At 40.6% G+C, this 22,959-nt stretch overlaps 1 protein-coding gene across 6 annotated transcripts in view; it reads left to right on the top strand.

Moving 5' to 3' along the window:
* The window catches only part of dock4b (dedicator of cytokinesis 4b), a 198,848-nt gene extending 183,044 nt beyond the window's left edge, over positions 1–15,804 (top strand). For 2 of the 6 annotated variants that reach the window (XM_034163846.1, XM_034163844.1), the window contains 4 exons: positions 4,125–4,197; positions 8,099–8,215; positions 9,038–9,102; positions 12,805–15,804. In XM_034163846.1, the coding sequence (XP_034019737.1) occupies positions 4,125–4,197; positions 8,099–8,215; positions 9,038–9,102; positions 12,805–13,260 (711 nt within the window). In that variant the 3' untranslated portion in view covers positions 13,261–15,804. The remainder of the gene's footprint in view (positions 1–4,124; positions 4,198–8,098; positions 8,216–9,037; positions 9,103–12,804) is intronic. The other 4 variants (XM_034163849.1, XM_034163845.1, XM_034163848.1 and 1 more) reach the window with 4 other exon arrangements.
* Positions 15,805–22,959: the final 7,155 nt, after the last annotated feature.

Here is a 22,959-nt window from a genome sequence, read left to right as displayed (position 1 = left end):
CAGATGGAGGGCATTTATGTGGCACGCGATTGTGCAGACGTCTCAAGCACCCCTGTGTTTTTGAGGTTTTATTTTTTTTTTAATTCGGCAGATGTTTTCAATTTACAGATGGTGATTTTCAAAGATATGTTTGTCTATTTTATTTGACAAAGTAGCGCATTAAACAAACTAACAGGCACTTCCAAATTATTAAAAAATTGTGATTACTTTGTGGGTTTACAGCAGAATCCTTAATATGCATGACGAATTAATCAACATGTTTTTGCACAATTGTGTCATATATTACATGAAACAATTGTTATAAAGGTAAAGGGTAGTCCTATTCATGTCTTTATTACTGATCGCTCTTTATTGTAAACTAGCAGGGTACTCGTAGACATTTGCCAGAATGTGGCTCCCCCCTACTCCTAATGGTGTCCGATTGTAGTTAGGATGAGTTAAATGCAAAGGACAAATGTCTTTGTATGTATTCATGTATGTACAGCAACAATAAAAAGTCCTTTCCCTTTTCCAATAGGGCGCAATGTTTGCTAAGTATTTTTATTTGCCCAATACATATTACACTACTATATACATATTATTCAACATTTGTTATATTACGTTACATATTGCACATTCCACTACATAATACGTATTACACTACATATAACATTGTATTGCAGTACACTACATAATATATTACATGTTGCACAACAAAATGCATATCATTCGACATACATCATATCACATATTACACCACATATTGCATGACATTTTGTTTTAAAGTCATGCCCACGACAGTACTATAGCTGGCTATATAGCACGTACGGTGCATCCAGAAAGTTCACATTTTTTAATGTTACAGCCTTATTCTAAAATGAATGAAATTCATGTTTCCTCAAAATCCTACACACAATACCCCATAATAACAATACGAAAAAAGTTTGAGATTTTTTCAAATTTATTAAAAATAAAAATTGGAGTCCACCTGCTGTAAATTCAGTTGAGTGGACATGATCTGCCCCACATTCCATGATTTGGACTGTGGGACGTGTCTACATATAAGGTCCCACAATTGACAGTGCATGTCAGAACACAAACCAAGCATGAAGTCAAAGGAATTGTCTGTTGACCTCTAAGACAGGATTATCTGGAGGCACAAATCTGGGGAAGATTACAGAAACATTTATACTGCTTTAAAGGTCCCAATGAGCACAGTGGCCTCCATCATCCATAAATGGAAGATGTTGGATCCACCAGGACTCTTCTGAGAGCTGGCTGCCCGTCTAAACTGAACGACCGGGGGAGAAGGGCCTTAAGCTGGGCAAACACTGTACGATATTTTCAATCGTTGTACTTGGCTCCAGCTCAAACTGTGCGACAAAACCGCAGGGTGTAAAAGTTCAGAGCGCATGATTAATGTTCTCGCACTGTACGCCCGATGCTCTGATGCGATCTGATGACTCACATTGTACGTTCAAAAACCATACGTCAGATTCATGTTTCCGTTTTTTTTTTTTTTTTCTGTTTCCTTTTTTCAAACTTTATTTACATTTCTTATTTTTACAAAAACTCTTGATGGGAGACATCAAAGTAAAAAAAAAATACAAGACCTTAAATGAGTTGAAAAATAATGGGGGGAAAAAGAAACAGAAGCTGCTCTCCCAAAGAGATGATCAGTGTTTATGCTCTCTCCGGTGTTTGCACATGCACAGTGCGAGAGACGCTTGTAGCGCTGTTTCAGCAGCGGGATACCCTCACGACGGCCGAACAGAATATCAAACAGGTTTGATTTTCATCCGACCATACGATTGCCGATCGGGAGGTGGTCGTGAGAGGTTAAACGCAGCTCGTTACTCCATGTATACAACCCCTGGCAAAAATTATGGAATCACCGGCCTCGGAGGATGTTCATTCAGTTGTTTAATTTTGTAGAAAAAAAGCAGATCACAGACATGACACAAAACTAAAGTCATTTCAAATGGCAACTTTCTGGCTTTAAGAAACACTAAAAATAAAAAAATATGGACTCACTCAATTCTGAGGAATAAATTATGGAATCACCCTGTAAATTTTCATCCCCAAAACTAACACCTGCATCAAATCAGATCTGCTTGTTAGTCTGCATCTAAAAAGGAGTGATCACATGTTGGAGAGCTGTTGCACCAAGTGGACTGACATGAATCATGGCTCCAACACGAGGGATGTCAATTGAAACAAAGGAGAGGATTATCAAACTCTTAAAAGAGGGTAAATCATCACGCAATGTTGCAAGAGATGTTGGTTGTTCACAGTCAGCTGTGTCTAAACTCTGGGCCAAATACAAACAACATGGGAAGGTTGTTAAAGGCAAACATACTGGTAGACCAAGGAAGTGTCAAGACAGAAAACTTAAAGCAATATGTCTCAAAAATCGAAAATGCACAACAAAACAAATGAGGAACGAATGGGAGGAAACTGGAATCAACGTCTGTGACCGAACTGTAAGAAACCGCCTAAAGGAAATGGGATTTACATACAGAAAAGCTAAATGAAAGCCATCATTAACACCTAAACAGAAAAAAAACAAGGTTACAATGGGCTAAGGAAAAGCAATTGTGGACTGTGGATGACTGGATGAAAGTCATATTCAGTGATGAATTTCGAATCTGCATTGGGCAAGGTGATGATGCTGGAACTTTTGTTTGGTGCTGTTCCAATGAGATTTATAAAGATGACTGCCTGAAGAGAACATGTAAATTTCCACAGTGATTGATGATATGGGGCTACATGTCAGGTAAAGGCACTGGGGAGATGGCTGTCATTACATCATCAATAAATGCACAAGTTTACGTTGATATTTTGGACACTTTTCTTATCCCATCAATTGAAAGGATGTTTGGGGATGATGAAATCATTTTTCAAGATGATAATGCATCTTGCCATAGAGCAAAAACTGTGAAAACATTCCTTGCAAAAAGACACATAGGGTCAATGTCATGGCCTGCAAATAGTCCGGATCTTAATCCAATTGAAAATCTTTGGTGGAAGTTGAAGAAAATGGTCCATGACAAGGCTCCAACCTGCAAAGCTGATCTGGCAAAAGCAATCAGAGAAAGTTGGAGCCAGATTGATGAAGAGTACTGTTTGTCACTCATTAAGTCCATGCCTCAGAGACTGCAAGCTGTTATAAAAGCCAGAGGTGGTGCAACAAAATACTAGTGATGTGTTGGAGCGTTCTTTTGTTTTTCATGATTCCATATTTTTTTCCTCAGAATTGAGTGATTCCCTATTTTTTTCCCTCTGTTTGGTCTAAAAAAGTAACCATTACTGACTGCCACAATTTTTTTTCCTGATTTCTTATAGTGTTTCTTAAAGCCAGAATGTTGCCATTTGAAATGACTTTAGTTTTGTGTCATGTCTGTGATCTGCTTTTTTTTCTACAAAATTAAACAACTGAATGAACATCCTCCGAGGCCGGTGATTCCATAATTTTTGCCAGGGGTTGTACTACACGATGCAGGACACGCGATTAAGCTGAAACTTCGCATGAGTGAAAAATCGGCTGAAAAAGGACCAAAACTCGCACAGTGTAAGCCCAGCTTTAGTCATGGAGGTGACCAAGAACCTGATGGTCACTCTGTCAGAGCTCCAGCATTCCTCTATGGTGAAAAGAGAACCTTCCAGAAGGACAACCATCTCTGCAGCAATCCACCAATCAGGCCTGTATGGTAGAGTGGCCAGACAGAAGCCACTCCTTAGTAAAAGGCACATGGCAGAGTTTGCCAAAAGGCACCTGAAGGACTCTTGCACCATGAGAAACAAAATTCTTTGGTCTGGTGAGACGAAAGATTGAACTCTTTGGTGTGAATGCTTTTGTGTGAATGATTTTTTCAATATCGCTATTGTTTTTAACCACCAAAAATCAGAGAATGGTGGTAACTGGCTTGTCAAATGAAACTTATTATGATGTATAATAGTAATGCTGCTTACTATTCCCCAAGTACTCCATCAGTGCAAGGCGATTACCCCCTGTAAGCACATTCTGCTGAAATCATATGATCGTTCAGAGTTGGAAAATATGCCGTGATGTAAAAGGTCACATACTTGTCTGTGCCGTTATCTTCTTTGTGGTTCACGGTCGTCACTGCTTGTTGTGTGTGCAGAGAGCTGCTCCTCATCAGATAGGCGATGCCACTTTACCACGGAGTGACCCCAACCTCTCAGCGCCAGACAAAGGTACGACACTTTATTAAGCATCCTCCTGTTCCAGAACACACTCATACAAACCCTTCAAACTCCACTCCGGAGCAGGGAATCCCTCCTCTAGCACAATCATTTTCAGTCACTCTCCTCCTCCTTGACGTTTTAAAGAAGTGCGTCTGTGCGCTAATGCAGAGGAGGCGGTGGCGCCGGCACACTCGCTGACTGCACGTTCTTCTATTACTAATCGTAGCTTATACCACTGTCCAGGAACTGGCTGTCAGTCCAGACGTGGCGTGGGCACGAAAAGGAGGCTTTTGACATCGCACACCTTCTCAGGATGTGCACACAAACATCCTCATTGGTGTGTGCGCTGGCCTCCGTTTCTTTTTTTTCCTTTCCATCCGACTCCACGCTGTCGAGGCTGCAGCTTTTCATCTTGCTTAATCTCCGAAGCGGAATAGAAGAGAAGCCGCTGCTCCTGCAGCGCTGATGGACATATGTGACATCCATATGCATGAATGCAGATCTATTACAGCCCTCCCCAGATTGCGTTTTTATTCAGCGTGATCCACGAGCGATGCATATTTCTTACACTTTTTGGAGGAAAAAGTGTCAGTTAATTTTTTTTTTTTTTTAAAGAAACCATGAATAGTAGCTTACGTTGTATAATTATTGAAGTTTTACATCCCAGAGCCTAAAATGTTGAGAAATTCAGATGTGTGATGTGATAATGACAGTGTGACATTTAGATGAATTACCACAATATGTTAACACATTATGCGTATGACACAGATGACGGGTGCGAGAATTAACACAGAACCTGTGATTGAATAAAATGTCACACGTGACTTGAAGCTTCACATACAGTAGTGTTCAGAATAATAGTAGTGCTATGTGACTAAAAAGATTAATCCAGGTTTTGAGTATATGTCTTATTGTTACATGGGAAACAAGGTACCAGTAGATTCAGCAGATTCTCACAAATCCAACAAGACCAAGCCATACCTGTAAGTGCTGTGACAGTTAGAAGACGCCTGTGTGAAGCTAATTTATTTGCAAGAATCCCCCGCAAAGTCCCTCTGTTAAATAAAAGACGTGCAGAAGAGGTTACAATTTGCCAAAGAACACATCAACTGGCCTAAAGAGAAACGGAGTAATATTTTGTGGACTGATGACAGTAAAATTGTTCTTTTTGGGTCCAAGGGCCGCACACAGATCGTGAGACGACCCCCAAACTCTGAATTCAAGCCACAGTTCACAGTGAAGACAGTGAAGCATGGTGGTGCAAGCATCATGATATGGGCATGTTTCTCCTACTATGGTGTTGAGCCTATATATCACATACCAGGTATCATGGATCAGTTTGGATATGTCAAAATACTTGAAGAGGTCATGTTGCCTTATGCTGAAGAGGACATGCCCTTGAATGGGTGTTTCAACAAGACAATGACCCCAAGCACACTAGTAAACAAGCAAAATCTTGGTTCCAAACCAACAAAATTAATGTTTTGGAGTGGCCTGCCCAATCCCCGGACCTAAATCCAATTGAGAACTTGTGGGGTGACATCAAAACAGCTGTTTCTGAAGCAAAACCAAGAAATGTGAATGAATTGTGGAATGTTGTTAAAGAATCTTGGAGTGGAATAACAGCTGAAAGGTGCCACAACTTGGTTGACTCCATGCCTCGCAGATGTGAAGAAATCATGAAAAACTGTGGTTATACAACTAAATACTAGTTTAGTGATTCACAGGATTGCTAAAAAAGCAGTTTGAACATAATAGTTTTGAGTTTGTAGCGTCAACAGCAGATGTTACTATTATTGTGAACACCCCCTTTTCTACTTTTTTTTTTACTAATAGCCCAATTTCATAGCCTTAAGCGTGTGCATATCATGAATGCTTGGTCTTGTTGGATTTGTGAGAATCTACTGAATCTACTGGTACCTTGTTTCCCATGTAACAATAACAAATATCCTCAAAACCTGGATTAATCTGTTTAGTCACATAGCACTACTATTATTCTGAACACTACTGTATGATCAAATGACGGAGTTCCGACTTTCACCCGATCACGACTGTACTTGTGATATGTAATTACATTTGTTCCGAATCAATTCTACGCTTGTATTTACAGTGTATTTACGAGGCCATCATCAGTCAGCAGGTGCCCTGAAAAGGCAGATTAAAATTTGTAGACAAAAATGAGCGGCAGGCAGTGAGGCGATTCATCTTAAATCCCGATCTCACTTTCATGGATATGCATCCAAAATATTTAAATACCTTTAGAGAACAATCTTTAAAATGTATGGTATAAAGCTGTTGTAATTTACAAAAAATTACATTTTAAACCAGTAAACCAAACAGAATTTTTCTGCTAAATTAGCATCATCATGCTGTTTTTAAACTAATTATTTCTGTAGATTTTAAATGCAGTTGTTACTCGTTGTACATTGAAGCCCATTTGCTTCAGGCAACCACAGGTGGTTTGACTTGGGATCCACATGTTGATCTTGTTTTAACATAACTCAAGCTCTATAATCTGGAGCATCACAGAATCACAATGACGGGCAGAAGTGCCACTGCCGGAGACGGGGATAAAAAAAAAAAACCTGGCGAAGTTGATGCTACATTCTAAAAATTTGGTCAATAACACCCTATTACCAACTCTAGACCTTGAACTCTGTGGACGTGGCCTTAAGATGGACTTTTTTTTTGTAACTTCTTGTTGTAACTGTTAGAATGGCTTAAACAGAGGGCCGCTCCTCTGAGTCTGGTCTGCTTGAGGTTTCGTCCTTAGAAATGCCAGAGGGAGTTTTTCCTTACCACTGTTGCCTCAGGGCGCTTGGCAAGGTTAGACTTTACTCCTGTGAAGCATCTTGGGGCAGCTTTGTTGTGATTTAGTGCTATATAAATAAACTGAATTGAATAAGGAAAATGGGCCCCGGGCAGTCTTGAACCCAGGCTATCCGGTTTGTTAGATGAGCACAGTTACTGTTTGCGCCACTGTGCTGTCACACAATAGGAACTACTCTTAAAATATACACATACACAAAATTGTTGGTACCTCTATATTTTATGTAAACATTTTAATATATGGTCAAAAATAAATGAAACAAAGGAATTTTTTAATCAATTTTTTTAAACTGTCCAAAGTTATTTGGCAACAACAAAACAAAATGCTTTCATAAAGTGAAGCAGAAAATCCTGACATAAAATGTATACTGCACACAATTGTTGGCACCCTTTGATGAATTTACAGTAAATCATCACTTTTACAGCTAGTTTTCCTTAGACACTTCAGGGGATGGATACATGAACGTTTACAAGTCACTGAATATGTCTTGGATGTCATTTACGTCCATCTATAAGAAATACAAACAATGTGGTCCTGTATGGTAAATCTGTCTGGAGGAGGCAGTTCTTAAAAACTGAGTGGACTGTGTAAGAAATAAATGAGTGAGGGAAGCCACCAAGACACCAAACACACCTCTGAACAAGTGACAGGCTTCTGTGGCTGTGATTGGAGAAATTGTGCATAGTGCAACGTTTGTCTATTGCACCACCACTCACAGCCCGATATTGAAGAGGATTTTGATACACTAAAACACATCAAATTGAAGTTGGTATCTCTCATGTACCTTCTGGCAAACTGTAGCTGAAATTTCACATCTACTTTCTGTGCTGCTCCACCATGAAGCCGTAAAACTGGTGATGCAACTGTAGGAAGTTAACCTGTGCGGAGTTTCTATCACAGCCACAGAAGCCTATAACATCTTCAGAATTGTCATGGGTGTCTTGGTGGCTTCCCTCACTCATTTCCCTAAAAGCATATCATTCGTCCAACACATGCATGCTTCCATTGTGTTGTCTCCATGGTGTCTTGTGTAATTCCATAAACTGTTGAGTGATCTGTGATGTTTTTGTGTACTGTAAGTGAGACCCACACCCAGTAGCTGGAGCCTAGACAGTGTCAAAGAGAGCATGCCGTACTTCTCTGACTCTGTTGGCAAATTGCTATGTCCTCCTATCCCTCCTAGACCACCGTACTCAGGTAAACCAGCCAGACACTATATACTACAGTATCTGCTCCTGATCAGCATACTAATTCTTCTCCACTCCCACTTTTGAACCTGATTCTTTCTGCAACTTTTCTATTAACTGCCTTGAAGTTCTCACAGTGTCATATTTGTGATTTTGCATAAGAACCTTTTTAAAGCTACATTGTGTATTATTTAATGTTAATTAGCAGAACTGGAAAATAGCATGCTTTCATAAACTTCATATTTACAGATGGGGGGGGGGGGCTCAATGGAGACCACCATGTTGGACCACCATGTTAAGACAGAAGCTAAAGAATGCAGTCCGCAATGTCACCACTAGATAACAGTAAACCCTGCACACTGTAGCTTTAAAAAAGGCTTGAAGTCGATTGTGATCAAATTTCAGTCAATTACAGTTTATTATTTTGCAGTTCTCCATAATTACTGCATGACATTACATCTCAACAGTAGTTTTCTCCACCGGCGACTCAATCTGTTGGTAGTTTTTCCATTTATTTACAGATGAAGCAGATGTCTTATTCCCCAGTGCTTTCTGATATACTGCAAAAAAGCAGATGGAGCGCCCCCCCCCCCACACACACACACATTTTTCCTCTTTCTTTGCATATAATGGTAACAGCTGTTAGATGTAGAAACAGCTCAAGGCTGCCTGAAGGACCTGCAGAACATCGGCGCTTATTTGATTCACTGGCGCTTTAAGCTACTGGACCTCTCGTCACTATGTGTGTTTGTCTACCTGACTCATTCTGTTGTCCTGGAGAAGGCCCGTAAACATGCTGCTAATTTGAATTTTGCCTCCATTTGCCTGTCAACAGGGTCCTCTGCGAAAAACATGAGGTCACAGTCGCCTGTCCCCACGTCCAGATCGCCACAAAAGGTTGGTTCTCACTGCCTGTTGGTCAGTTTCTTGTCTGTTTGTGTTGTTGTGTTGTTACGAAGTGGCAGCCCTGGGTTCTTCTCCTGTACTCTCAATGATCCTACAGCCCATGTAGATGTTTTTGTTTCCTTACTGTGTTGAAACTCGGTGCTGTTTGGCAGACAACTGTGGTGATAAAAAGTACTCACCCTCAGCAAAGAACAAGCATCTGTCCAATCTGCTATCACAGATGAGTTTGTGAATCATTTTGAGTGACTAATCAGCAAAAATAAATCTCTCCTAGTGTTTGCTTGAAAAGGCGCTGCAGTAACATTGTGGAGTCTTTTTGAAATGTTTTGGGATTTTCAACTTAAAAGTGCTTAGAGGTGGAATACAAAAAAGCAGTCCACTTTGAAAACAGACGGTGCGTGTGGTTGCGTACTGCTACATGTGCACCAATCTTCATTGAAAGAAGATGTTCCCCCCCCCCCTCAAAAAAAGAAAGCTGTATGGACACAATTATGAATCTCATTTGTTGTGAAAATGTATGTCCACTTGCAAATCTGCTGTTCACTCCCATCTTTAGCCATGAATGGATGGAGGCCCTCACTGAAAATAATCAGGTGCCAATGCATCCTGTCTGTGATCAGTTTCTTCATATACATAGATCACGAAGAACAAGGCAATAATAATTTTAACCTCAGTAAATGTGAAATTCATGCAGTCATCTGAGCGGTGGTGAAAAGGAACTATGTTTTCTTTGGGGGTTCTGGTTCTAGAACTACGAAGAAAAGCAACTGAATATGGAAAGATAATGCAGTTTATGACAGCAAGTACCACAGCTACAGGTCAAGTCTGGGAGCATGCACTACTGCACTACTGCACACTGCCACATGATGGAACCGCCTTAGGTCTGGATGGCAACCACCCAAGCAGATTACCACTCCATTCCCACTGCATGAATTTACCCAACTATCTGCGGCAGCCAGGTGATTTGTGGGTGTCCCCTTGGCTTTTTCAGTTTACTGGGAGCCTCAACACTGAGGCACCGGGTCATACCAAGTGAAGCACATCACATGGTCAAAATGTTGCTTCGTTTCCACAGAAAATGTTGAAATACCCGTTCGAAATATCGTTTGAATGAACTGACAGACGGCACATTCGTATAATAACAGCAATCAGTTTGGAATAGCACAAAATCTTGACAGTAAATCTCCCAGGTGAACCTACGTATGGAAGTTATCTGCTTTATTTGATTCAAGATCTGTGGTCCAAAAAAATTATTTGTCTCCACTGCACATATTTGGCCTTGAATTTAAATTTCAAAGCCTGAACCTTTCTTCTGAAGCCCCCACCTCTCTCTCTCTCTCTCTTTTAGATTTGAGACTGTTGGACATCTTGGTGCTTTACTTAACGTACACGACATCAAAAAATGTGTTTTTAACATCCCTGACCTCAAGTGTTTTCACGTTTGTCTGCAGAGAAACTGATCTCCGGCAATTTGTCTTCCAGGTCTGATTCACGATGTTAATGAGCCTTAGTCGTTAATCCCAGCCTGGGTAAGCAGAGCTTGTCTAGGGAAGGTTAACGAATAACCCAGCGCAACGCGCTCTTAATGAGGGTAGAAAATGAGGTTTTGAAAGCGTGGTGAACTGAAGTGTGTCTTCCGCGATCTGTTACTGGGGTCTTCTTTGTGGGCTTGTCAGAGCTCGCGGCTTCGGCGAAGGTGCGATTCCTTCTCGCGTGTGACAAACACCAGGAAGGCAGTTAATTTGTGCGTGGCTCGGAACTCTCAGCGAAAACTAAAAGCGTGACTGACAGCCACAGCGCACAGCACGCCGTGTCAATCAGAGACGCGCACACGCACCGTTTTTGTGTGCACCGCTCGCATACTATGCTAGGAGAAGACGCCTGGAGGGGAAGATCAAGGTGCCCATCATGGCTCAGCCGGGGACACGTCCTCTGCGGACCCCCAGCGGGCTCTGTTATCTAACTCGCAAACGCACACACATGCCAAATATCACTTTGTGGCGCCCGGGGGCCGTTAGCAGAAGCCACACCACTGGACCGCAGTGAACCTGCAGAAAGCACAAGGCGCCGCTCTGACAGGGCTGCAGTCATCGCCCGAGGTAGAATTATTTAGTAGTCTCTCTTTGGGGAGGCGAGGTCAGAAGTTTAGCACTGCTTGTCAGCGCTGTATAAAATATAGAGTTTCCTCATATAAAATAATAAAAAAAAGCGTCTTTCCAGTCATCCGTGCAAAATGGTCCCTGCTTTGCCTCCTGCAGCATGAACAATACAAGCCTGCTGATCAATTGCGTACTTCGCTTAATCTAATTAAGCGTTCGTCGATATAACGGCAGCATGGCATAATTGCTTAGAAAAGCATTTTAACGAGTGATCAGATTTTCCGAGTGTGGCATATTGTGTGTTTGTTTTTTCATATCGGTGCACAGAGCCAATTGATGGAGTGGAAAAACGGGCGGCCTCAGTCTCCTCACCGACCGCCCCTTTTATTTTTCTTAAATATCATTTTTGCACAGCCGTGTGAGCGCACGCGGTGCAAACATCCGAGGTAGAACAATAATAATGTTAGCGTTTGACATAATTGTGCACGTTCAGATTGCACGGTGAAAAAGTGCAAACATGCAGGAGGTTCACTGAACTGAGGCTGCAAAAAAAAAAAAAAAAAAAAAAACAGTTCTCGGTACTTTTTGACAGAAAGAGGAATCTTTATTTGACACTAAAAATAAGTTTCTGAGCACTACGTTGCTTCTTGGACAATCGGCTGATGAATTGGTGATTCTGTCAGCAAGCTGCCAACTAAACCCCTGGTGGAAATGAACGGCGATCATCAAAAATACGTAAATTAATATATTCTGAAAAAGAAAAATAATCTTTAAAAAAAAGTTTGTGATAATACGACATCAATAAATCAGCCTATAATGATCTATAAAAATGGTTTATTCTTACTCATTTATATTCTACAACTGTTTTATTGCATAAAAACTAGGTAATAATACTTGTGGGTATAAAGTCTGGAAGGACTACAGCAATCTGGCATTTGACCTCAATGTCCTTGACCTTTACTGGAATGATTACCTTTGGCTGACCTTACCAAGCCAGTGCAATTCTGGAATCCACCTACGTGTGTGCCACTTTTGGCCCAAATCAGGACAACAATCAATTAATTTTTAACAGCAACTCCAAGTTTGGTAGAAATGCAAAAATGACCTGGCAAACCTTCACCCCTGTGATCGACCTTTGGCACATTTGACCTTGTTGGACAATTGCCAAGTCAATTCCAAAACACCTCCCCGCATGTGTGAGGTTTGGTGGAAAAAAATGACTTTGACTTTTGCTAGAAGAAACCCTTAAGGGCAAACAGCCAAACAATGTGGGAGGAGTCTGGGAACAGACAGACAGTTGAACAAATATATGACTTTTAACCTTCATGATCTTGGCCTTTGCTGGAATGTACCCCTTAAGGGTAAATTCTAGGGTCAACCTACATGCACACAGCAATTTTGTTGGAAATTGGCCCAAGTGGAACAAACAAACGTGTCTCAGATTGTTGTCCTCACAATGATTCATTTGTTACTAAATTAGAAGTAACTGAGCTTTCAACAGCTACAGGGTCATCTTTCAAAAATTCACACAGGCCTTAAGAAGATGAGTGAAAATGAAGTGTCTGATTTCTTTACGTCTTTTCTCCACCTCCAGACCTCAGTACCACCTTTCACCCCGTCTCCCACTGAGTGCCAGTCCACCAGCCTGGTGTCCAACTCCCCCGTTCTTTCCGGCAGCTACAGCAGCGGCATCTCCTCCCTTAGTCGCTGCAGCGTGTCGGAAGCTTCCGGCACCGAGCTGCCTGCAGGCGAGCACCTGACCCACCCTCCGCCTCCACCCACAAACATGCCGAACTCTGTCTCCAGCAGCTCGGACGAGCCCATTCGCAGAGAGAACAAGACTCCACCTCCCTACAGCGTGTACGAGCGGAACAACCCTCGCAGGCCTGTGCCGCTGCCGCACAGCCTCTCCATCCCGCCGCAGATGGACCCCCCGGCCCTGCCGCCCAAGCCCCACCAGCTACGCACAGGCAGCATGAAGCTGGACTCGTCTTCAGACCCTCGGGTGCCCAGACCCAGGCCTCTGCCCAGGAAGGTGTCCCAGCTATAGGTGCTGTTTTGGATCCTGGACTATGGGCTTGTGGAGGATGGTAGATTACACATGCTGGCATATTTTGCACTTTTTTACTGGGCACTCACTTCTTTTTTTCTGATCTTCATTTTCATTCCTGACATAAGACACAAGTATACAGATTAACAGGCAGTCAAAAGAAAAACATAAAAGAGGAGGAGACGGTCAAATAATGACCTTCTTTTTATCTCATATTTATTGGAGGGCATTGGAGGAGACTGATTTTTGACATACAGCAGGTCACCATTTACCAGAACACTCTAGAAAATACCGTTTTGATAGATATAATAATCTAAATATGTGTATATTGGTATATATGAAAATTGTTTTTGCCTTAAGTATTGGGAACAGAGTCTTTTTATCCGTCAGTCTTGCACGTATTTTTTAATTTTTAATATTGTTTTTTTAACAGCTGTGTACATTTGTATACTGTGTGGCTAAATAGGTGCTAAAGGCCTTGAGTATGCATTTCAGTCACGTGTAATAGACGAGGGTGTGTTCCTGTAGCCAAATCTACACAACCAATGGTACAAAAAAAAAAATGTTATCACGTCCAACAACGTCCGAGTTGTTGGGATCAATAAAATTCATGATTTTAAAATTCACGCCAATATTCAGGCATAGCCAGGGGGGGGGTGGCCTGACAAAAATAGAATTGGATTGGCTGTAATATATGTCATCATTTAAATAAAGATTGAAAATTATCTGCATCTATTTGTGTTCTTAACCCAGGTTAATCGCCCATTCTTACTCATTAGGATTGAATTATGGATGATTTTTAAATTTCATAAGTTATGAATAAATTATAATCTACAGTCACTCATCACTCTTCTTCAACCACTTATCTGGGGCCGCGTCGTGGGGACCCCAAACTTCCTTTTCCTGGTCCACATCATCTACAGTGCTGTGCAAAAATAGGCAAGATTTAATTAAAATAAATAAATAAATAAATAGTAAAATAAAGATTACGCAAAAATATGGAAAAACTCAAATAACTTACAATAAAGAGTGGTAAACATGGAAGACAAAACAAAATAAACAAGTGATGACCCTCTGGGTGAACTGCGTCACATGGTCACATTGTTGGTTATTTTCTTTTAAAGTTTTTTATTTTATTTATTGATTTTTGTACAGTTAATATTTGGAAATGTCACTTTGTCTTTTACTGATGAATCAATCACAAAAACATGAAAAGTATCAATTCTTACAAAACTACGAGGTTGAATTATGCACAGCACTGGTATGGACATTTCTACTTTTGTAATTAATAATAAAATGATTGTCATTACTAAATTCAGTTTCACAGTACGTATCACTATAAATAACTGAATATTCATACTTAATAATGATTTTGTGGATGTCAGTGGGATTAAAACGTGCCCGCTGGGTCACTGCCCCCCTTCCTTAAAAAATCCTGCCGCCACTCCTGTTAGTGTAACATTTCCACTTGCTGAAAATAAACCTACAGTTCAGGTAACTTTTGCACAATAATGACAACAATAGGCATAATAATATATTGGACAGACTAATGTGGTTACAAAAGTCTGTTTCATTCCAAGAACACATCTTATTCCTACTGCACGATGTATATTACAGATTTTTAGGGGGTTACCAAGTATTGTGCCAAAGGAAAATGCACAATGTGCTGTAAAGATCAAATTTTTTTATTTTTATTTTTATTTTTAAACCAGGACCTTGAATTTTGGAAATGCTGAGACTGGATTTTAAGAAAATTTGAGAGGAGATTTTTAAACCAATTTTGTGTTGACACTCGTAAATCCCAATCTACCGATCAACTGGAACTCAAGCACAAATGATATTTCAACACTTTATTTTACAACTAGTACTGTTATTATGAAGTGTGTTTGACAAAGCAGTAATTAAGAAGAGTTTAACATCTCGCCACGATGTGCAACGGCAGAGTGCTCTTGAGAAATGTTTGCAAACTAATCGAGTATTTTTACAGCTGACTGAGATTATATATGTTTGATTAAATGAATGGAAGTGAGTTGACTGCACTATAAAACTGCATTGCAAAACTACAATGACCTAAGTTTTTGAGGCATGTGAATTTTACTGTTTTGAGAAATAGAAGAAATTTTGCATAAAAATGTCACCAATCATACTCTGCCTTTTTTTCTTTTTTCTTTTTTTTTTGGATGAACAATTAGCTTTAGTATTGTTTGTATGTTTCATTTTTGTATGATTAATTTACATTTTTTGAATTTGTTGTGAATTTTTGAGATTAAATATTCACATTAATCAGTACTTGAGAACCTGTAAATGATGAGATTAATGTAAGTATGCCAAATATAAAATGTGTGTATTACAATTACTGTAAATATGGTGTTTTTAACAAAATGTAGCTATAACAGTTTACAGCTTTGAATGTAATGTTGAAGCAACAAATGATTATTATAAATGTTCAAACTTTTATGGTTTTTGTGAGTGTAGATTCCTTACAATCATGCATAATGACGCCTACCACAAGTTCAATAAATTGGAATACAAATGGAATATTTAGCAGGTTTTATGATGGAAATTTCTTATGTGGAAGATGATGTTTTAGGAGGTATAACCCCTGGATTAACTTCAGGATGGTGCTTGTTCCAGGATTTCATACCATGAAACGGATAAGAGTCTTTGATTCGCCCTCGATCAGACACTTTTTCAAATTAGGTTACTTCCCCAGCAAAGGTCGATACCCACTGACAACTGAGTGGACTGGGGCAATGCAGATTTTGTGTTATTTTTAAGGACAGAGTTAGCATTACCAGTCTTCTTACTGGTCACCCCAACTCTCTGATCCCATTGACCTACCTGGGCTACAGTTTGGAGAATATTCCAAAGCCTCAACTTTTTCCACAAGGAAATTGAAGATGTCTGGGTACACTTTTTGAAGTTCTTATAGCTTGAAATATCCACCTTTTTCTAACTCTGGTCTCACTTATTTGTAATGCCCGGATGTCTAGAAATCCACGGACCAAACATATGGTTTATTGTGATGGTTAATGACAAAATATGCAAGGGACAGCGTACAAGGCGCTAGCTGCTTCTATTCCTCTGAAATCCATGTTGTCTACTTTTCCCCACCATTAAAAAGCAGATCGTCTCCTATGAAGTAGCATGTTAGCGCATACTATGGTCAGTTACCTTCTCTGAAGGCCATTTGTCTTGTTATAAAACTTTCTCAGTCACTCTCACCTTTATTTCCTCAATGTCCTCTGGTTTCTTGGCTAGCTCTGACATCGCAATACTGAAAATAATGAGCTAGCTTATTCTGCTAGCTCCTGGCTCAAATATCAACTTCAGGGTCCCCTGATCCTTTGCGCATGTCGGGGTGGGGGTTCCCGGTCCTGCGGTAACATAATGTCACATAGACTCACTGTTTCCTCACAGTTATCAGGAAATAAGGACGTTCTGGAGCAGGAATGTCAATGGCATGTAATCTTGGTGTGATTCCTCATGGGATTTGATTAAAATAAATAAATACATTTACAAAATCAATATAAACATTAAATTACATTGGAATACCTTCGATGACTGCATTCCATGCTGGTTTGCTTTTTTTTTTTCTGGTCCCTTGGGCGTGACGAGCAGTGACGCCATTTTTGTTGTTTACAACGGGCTAGTTGAACTGGAACCCCCCACAGATCCCTGAAAGACTCCATTCTGCTGGTCTGATAGGTGACACGTTACAGAAAACTTTTTGCACAATTTGCAGTTCTCATACTGCTCCTTCCTGCGCGGTACACCAGTTAAACGGTGCAATATCAAATATCTGGCATTTCTGACACCAACAGATAATGGCATTCTCCCCATTACAAGTTAGTATCGCATTGAAATAATTTTGAAGCCTATATTATATGCTAAGAACACCTACATAGCATTAATTTAATACACTCCTACTAAAAGTTCATTTTCAAAAGTGCTAACGCCTTGATTTGTTCCTGTAATGTGTGGCTCAGATGCTGTTGATGAGTTTCCGGGCTGTGATAACACAAGACCCGCACGCACAAGGGAGCAAGTTCCCTTTTCAACACAAAGCATCAATTTAGCCCAACACCATAGCTGAGGTGAGGGCTTGCGGTTGCTCATTGATGGAACTGTACTTCTTGACTGAGAGACCTTGAACAATTTTAAATCGTGTTTGTGTGTAAGCCCTCTTGCGTACCCTGTAAACATCCTTTGTGTGGAGAGTGGCAATTGGTAGAGGAGCACATTTCACCTGTCAGCACTCATAATAATTATTGGTTGTAGGTTGTAATTTGGTGGCAATTATCATGCCAGGAATGGATTCCCTGCTAATCGTAGCCTCCTTGCAGCGAGAGGCCATGTAGCACGGTGTCAAGAAGGGCTGCCTCCACCATTCAGTGAGCCTGGGTGAAATGATCCGTTGCAAACCTTCCCGGGCTTCTCAGGTGCCCCATTGTTGAGAGAGAAAAGCTGCATTCTGCTTGTACAAAACCTGTCATGGTTAAAGGCAGCGGCAGGCACAGTGCAGCTAATCAGCTAACAGCTAATTAGTGAAACTACTTGTTTTCAGTGGTGGATTAGCATTTTAGCTAACTTTGAAAGCCATTAGCGAACCTATTAGCTTACACGGAATTTAGTTCCACTGAGTTCAAGTCACGTTCTAAACATGTTTTTAACTAACGTTTAACAACAAATCATGTTTAACACTAAAATTACGCATTTGTCCCTGTTGAAGTTAATACAGTAAAACAATAATCAAAACCGTTGCGCAAAGGCAACAAGCATCAACTTGAGAACATAGAGAAGCATGTGAAGCTGGAGTAAATGCTGTAATTCCATGATGAAATATATTTTGATGCATATTTCATTTAATATTTGCTGTACTATGAATGGAAGTTGAATGGAAACTGCTGATGGTTCATTTAATTATTTCTGTACATCCTGATCGTCGTCTGATTTTGGCCTGCTGAACCTTTGGTCAGCTTACATGTTTACACTAAAACATTAAATTTTGAGCTCTTTTGGGCTGTTTTTCATCATTTATTTGAGCCCGAAAACCAAGCTAACACCAGGTTACCGGTGTTCGCTAGCTTCAGCTAAATGTTTTTGCTAACTTTTTTGTTCGTGGATTAGTGGTTATTGAAGCTCACTTCTAGTTTAGTTGTGTCCAACACTAGTTAAAGGATAATAATGAGTTAAAGCTACATTGTGGAGGATTTAGTATCTTGTAGTAGTGACGTTGCAGATTGCTTTATGCTTCACTGGTTACGATTTTGTTTTTCTTCACAGTTTTGCTTCTTTGGTGATTTGCATTCATGCCCTTGTGACAGCAACCACTTAATTCTTAAAGTCTTCTGGCTGCGCTACCAAATGCACAAGATGGAGTAAGTATGTCCCCTTTGGGCTGTTGTATCAACATGGCGATGCAACATGGCGACCTCCATGAGGGGGCCCTCTCCAATGTATCTGTGAAGGTCTCATTCTAAGCTTGTGAAAACACATTGATTCCTTGTTGCAGGTAATTAAACACAACGAAAAGATGGTCATGAATGCTATGTCCCGTTTCTGCTAATAAATGCTGCTACATCCTGCACACTGTAGCTTTAAGCAAGCAAATTTCCGCAGATCCTCGGAGATCGGGTTCTACATTTGTGGCTGTTTTTGACTTCCTTCCAACACGGAGCCACTACTGGAAGGCAAGTAACTATAATGCCATGTAAATATTACGAACTTACATGGTGCCGCTTGATTGTAAAGCATTTGACGCATTTCTAAAAGACACAACATTCATTAAATCAAGTGTTGGCTCTTTGTACTACAGTTTAGCCCTATTAAACAAGCTCTAAACATCCTCCGTTTGCAGCGTTCACAGGTGATGATGCATAATTATTGGGGGGGGGGGGGGGAGCAGTAGCTAGGTATTAATTTAAAGTTGCCTGCGGTGAATTTTAGAGAACATACAGCCGCGGAGAAACCTGAGGTGTTTGTCTCGCTCTGCAAATTTCTCCAGGGAGACGCCGGAGCTGGAGCAGCTCTGCAGGGAGCAAAGAAGCGCCATCTCAGAGGCGCGCTAAAGTGAAGTTTCAAAGAGGAACTGGCAAGAATAGATGGCGCGTTTTATCTTCCTGCTCCACTCCTATATCTGCTCTGCTATGTTCAGGGGGCTTATAAGGGATTTTCACCTGACAGACTCAAATTCCTGAGGTTGTTTTCAATGGCAACATGATTGAAGTTTAATTTTTTTTTATTTATTTATCTTTTTAAAACTTGTGCTGTCCTCAGAGGACTGTTGCCTCAGCTAAATGGCAAAGTTGTCTGCTCATTTTCAAATGTTGCCAGAGACCACGAGATCATTACATTCTTGAAGGCCACTTGCTGTCTATTTATGAAAATTAACATTCCTATTTCGTTTTAATATAAGTCAACACCAATAAATGCGATCTTTGTGAATGTTGCCATATTAAAAATGCATACAATGAGGACACACTGGTTAAGATCCGGTGAATTTTGATGCATCAGATGAATTGAAAAACTTAACTTGGCTCCATTTATTTCTGGAGGTTGGATGGATGATGGAAAATTAGGAGCAGGTGTGGCTGTCGGTGAACTCTAGTGAAGGCACTCAATTTTCATATCAAGGCACCTTCAGGAAAATGGACTTGTGTCAACAGGAAGTCCTTAATGGTTGTCTTTAGCATTTTCAAGTGAAAGATAGCTAATTATTGTTCCACACTGTGAAGATGTAATCTGGAAGCAAAGTGGCCTCGTCTGTGCATGACTCAGCAATATTTACTTGGCGTGGATGAAGTACTAAAATTGCCTTTGAGTTTATTCATACGTTTTGTTTTTTAGCTAAATGTTTACTATCTGCACCACTTCAGATAACAACTTTGTTTTATTTTCAATTACTCTTGCGTTATCTCTGTCAGTAATTTTCCACCACTCTGACTCCCATTGTTTTTATGCTGCTATTGTGGAAACGTATTTATATTCTTCGTCACTGACTGTGGAAACTTCACACTGGAATTCATTCTGCTTGGATTCTGTGTCTCTGCACTCTTCATCCAGACTCGGGGACCTTGATTTCCAAATGAAATGTGAAATTTACACTCCTCTGACAAGAAGACTTTGTTCCACTGGGCCACATGGTCCAGTTCTTTTTTGCCTTAGCCCATGTAAGATCCTTCTGTCATTGTCTCTGGTTCAGGAGTAGTTTGACACAAAGAATGCAACACTTGTAGCCCTTGTCCTGAACATGCTTGTGCATGGTGGCTCTTGATGCTGTTCTGGTCTGTCCCCTTAACACCTTAGCCTTTCTTGAGTTCCACTTTAGTTTTCAGCCATTGATCCTTGGATTTGTTTGAAGTCAGTTTTTGGTTCCCCTTTTAGCTTGGTAATTATTTCTAGTTTGTTTTAGGTGCTACTCACCCCAGATGTTTCACTCTGTCTCTCTGTGTGTGTTTGTAGGTGTGGTCCTGTCACCTGATGTTCCACACAGCTGGTTCTCATCGCAATCTCCTCACCTGTCACTTATCATCTCATTACGTGTCACCATTCCAGTTTGTCTGGTCCTGTTGGTAGTAGTTTTCTCTGTGTTTTCTTATCTTCCCTTGTCCTGCTGCCTACTCTCCTCCTTTGTTCCTCTTGGACTGACGTTATCAACTAAGATAACGGTAAAATATACACCTTAATTTTTACTCCCTCTGGTCACTGTCTGCATTTCTGGGTTCAACACTTCTAAATTCAAAACAGATGCACTCGTTGTGAAGCTCCTCCAAGTTCTTGAATTAGCTTTGCTTGACATCCCTGTTATTTGGGCCCCTTTTGCTACCACACTTTTCAAGTTGAAAAAAAAAATCCTTGAATATGCATTGATACAGCATTTTGCCAACAGTCAGCCCTTTCAGCAATGACCTTCTGTGGCTTACTTTCCTTGTGGAGGGTATTGATGAATGTCATCTAGACACGTGTCAAGTCAGCAGTCTTCCCGATGATTGTATGTACTGAACCACACAGAGATTTGTGGTATTTATAATGCATAAACACTAACCTACTCAAACTTCTGATGTAATATTCTTATGTTTTTGTGAGCTGTAGGCCTTAATTATAAAAATTAAAACAAACAAAAATACTTGAAACTTTTTAGTTTTTATGTAATGAATCTGGACTATTTAAACATTTCACGTTCTGAAATAGCTGACGTTTTTCTTGATATTCTAGCTTCTGAGCTTGGAGATAGTTCTTTCCACACATGGTAATGTTGGTCTACATGAAGTGAAAAAAAAAATCAAATTATATAACAATTACATGAAAATAATTTCTTCTCTCTCCTCTGAAGACTGCTTAAAAAAAAAATTAAATATGCTTGTACTCGTTATCATACCCACCACCACCATCTGTTCCAATGGGCTATCATCCAAGGTCACCGTAATGGCAACCCCGCTTACAGATCACTGGTGCCCAACAAGGGCTCTCGACTCACTTCCACGTCTTCTTCTGGGGTTCCTCACTTTGACCAGCAGACCAAAGGACAGCTGTATCAAGACTTGCACCACTATGGCCATTTTAACAGGAACTCTTTTGCTCTGACCTGGCCTGTCGCCCCGGTCCTTATTCTTTGCCAGTTGCATATTAAATGAAATGCTCGGCTACTTCTCCAGGGGTTCGTTTTAGTTCTGCCTGGGTAGCTGTGAAGCAGCCTTCCTTGTTTCTCCTACACACTCGAATAAACATTAGGTCAGGTGCAAAATTTTAAGCACCGATTCTGTGAGGTTTTGCTGTGGAGTTAAACACTAGCTTCCAGAGGCAAGAAGAATGATGTGCTCTCAGGTCGGCGTGAGGTAGGCTGAGGTCAAAATGATGCAGGCCCACTCTAAGCCTCGAGCACAATTTACTTAGATTAAAGAGTTGCTGGCCTGAAAGTAGAACTATTACTTTTAAAACCACTTTCTTTGCTCCAATTGTATGTATTTAAACTGTGTCCGCACTGAAAGGGTCCATTTATGCATTAATTGAATCCCAACACATTCCCAAACCAACTGGGGGATCTAATCCCTCCAGTGTACCCTAGGACTTCCCCACGGCTTTACCATAACACCACATCCCTGAATCACCTCAGCTGGTTCCTTTTGATGTGAAGGACCATCAGCTCCACTGAATTCTCATGGAAATTCAAACTTCTCAACCCGAGTGTAAGCCTGGATACCTTACGGGGGAACCTCATTTCTGCTGCCTGTATCCGCAAGCTTGTTCTTTTGGTCATTACCCAAAGATCATGACCATAGGTGAGGAGAGGAGTGTAAATCAAGAGCCGCTTTCTTCACCACAACGATCTGGTAGAGGTGGGTGGATCTATCCTAATATCGATAATATCAATACCCAACGCTGGTATTGATTTGTAAAAAGATCGATACTCAAGCTTTTTTTCTCTCCTGCACGCACTGACTGCTGCGCACACAGATTCATCAAAGTCTTCTCTCTGTCTGTAAGAGCAGCGGTGCGCTGTGTCACACAACATGGAGCAGTGCACCCTTGTATTGTGGTTTGTCAGCCCTCTACCTCAGGAGATTTTGTTTTAAGTTGTGTTGAGTGATATTTTTTAAACAAAAATGTTGATTGTGATAAAGTATTTTGTTGTCACGTACGATGTTTGGCAAAATTCTATCCTAGATCTTTTGGATCCTTTGGATCTATGAAGCGTAA

This window comes from Thalassophryne amazonica, chromosome 22 (assembly GCF_902500255.1).
Source record: "Thalassophryne amazonica chromosome 22, fThaAma1.1, whole genome shotgun sequence".
In the NCBI taxonomy this organism is placed as follows: Eukaryota; Metazoa; Chordata; class Actinopteri; order Batrachoidiformes; family Batrachoididae; genus Thalassophryne; species Thalassophryne amazonica.
The sequence above is the reverse complement of the archived record's forward strand: the minus strand, read 5'-3'. Positions and strand labels throughout refer to the sequence as shown.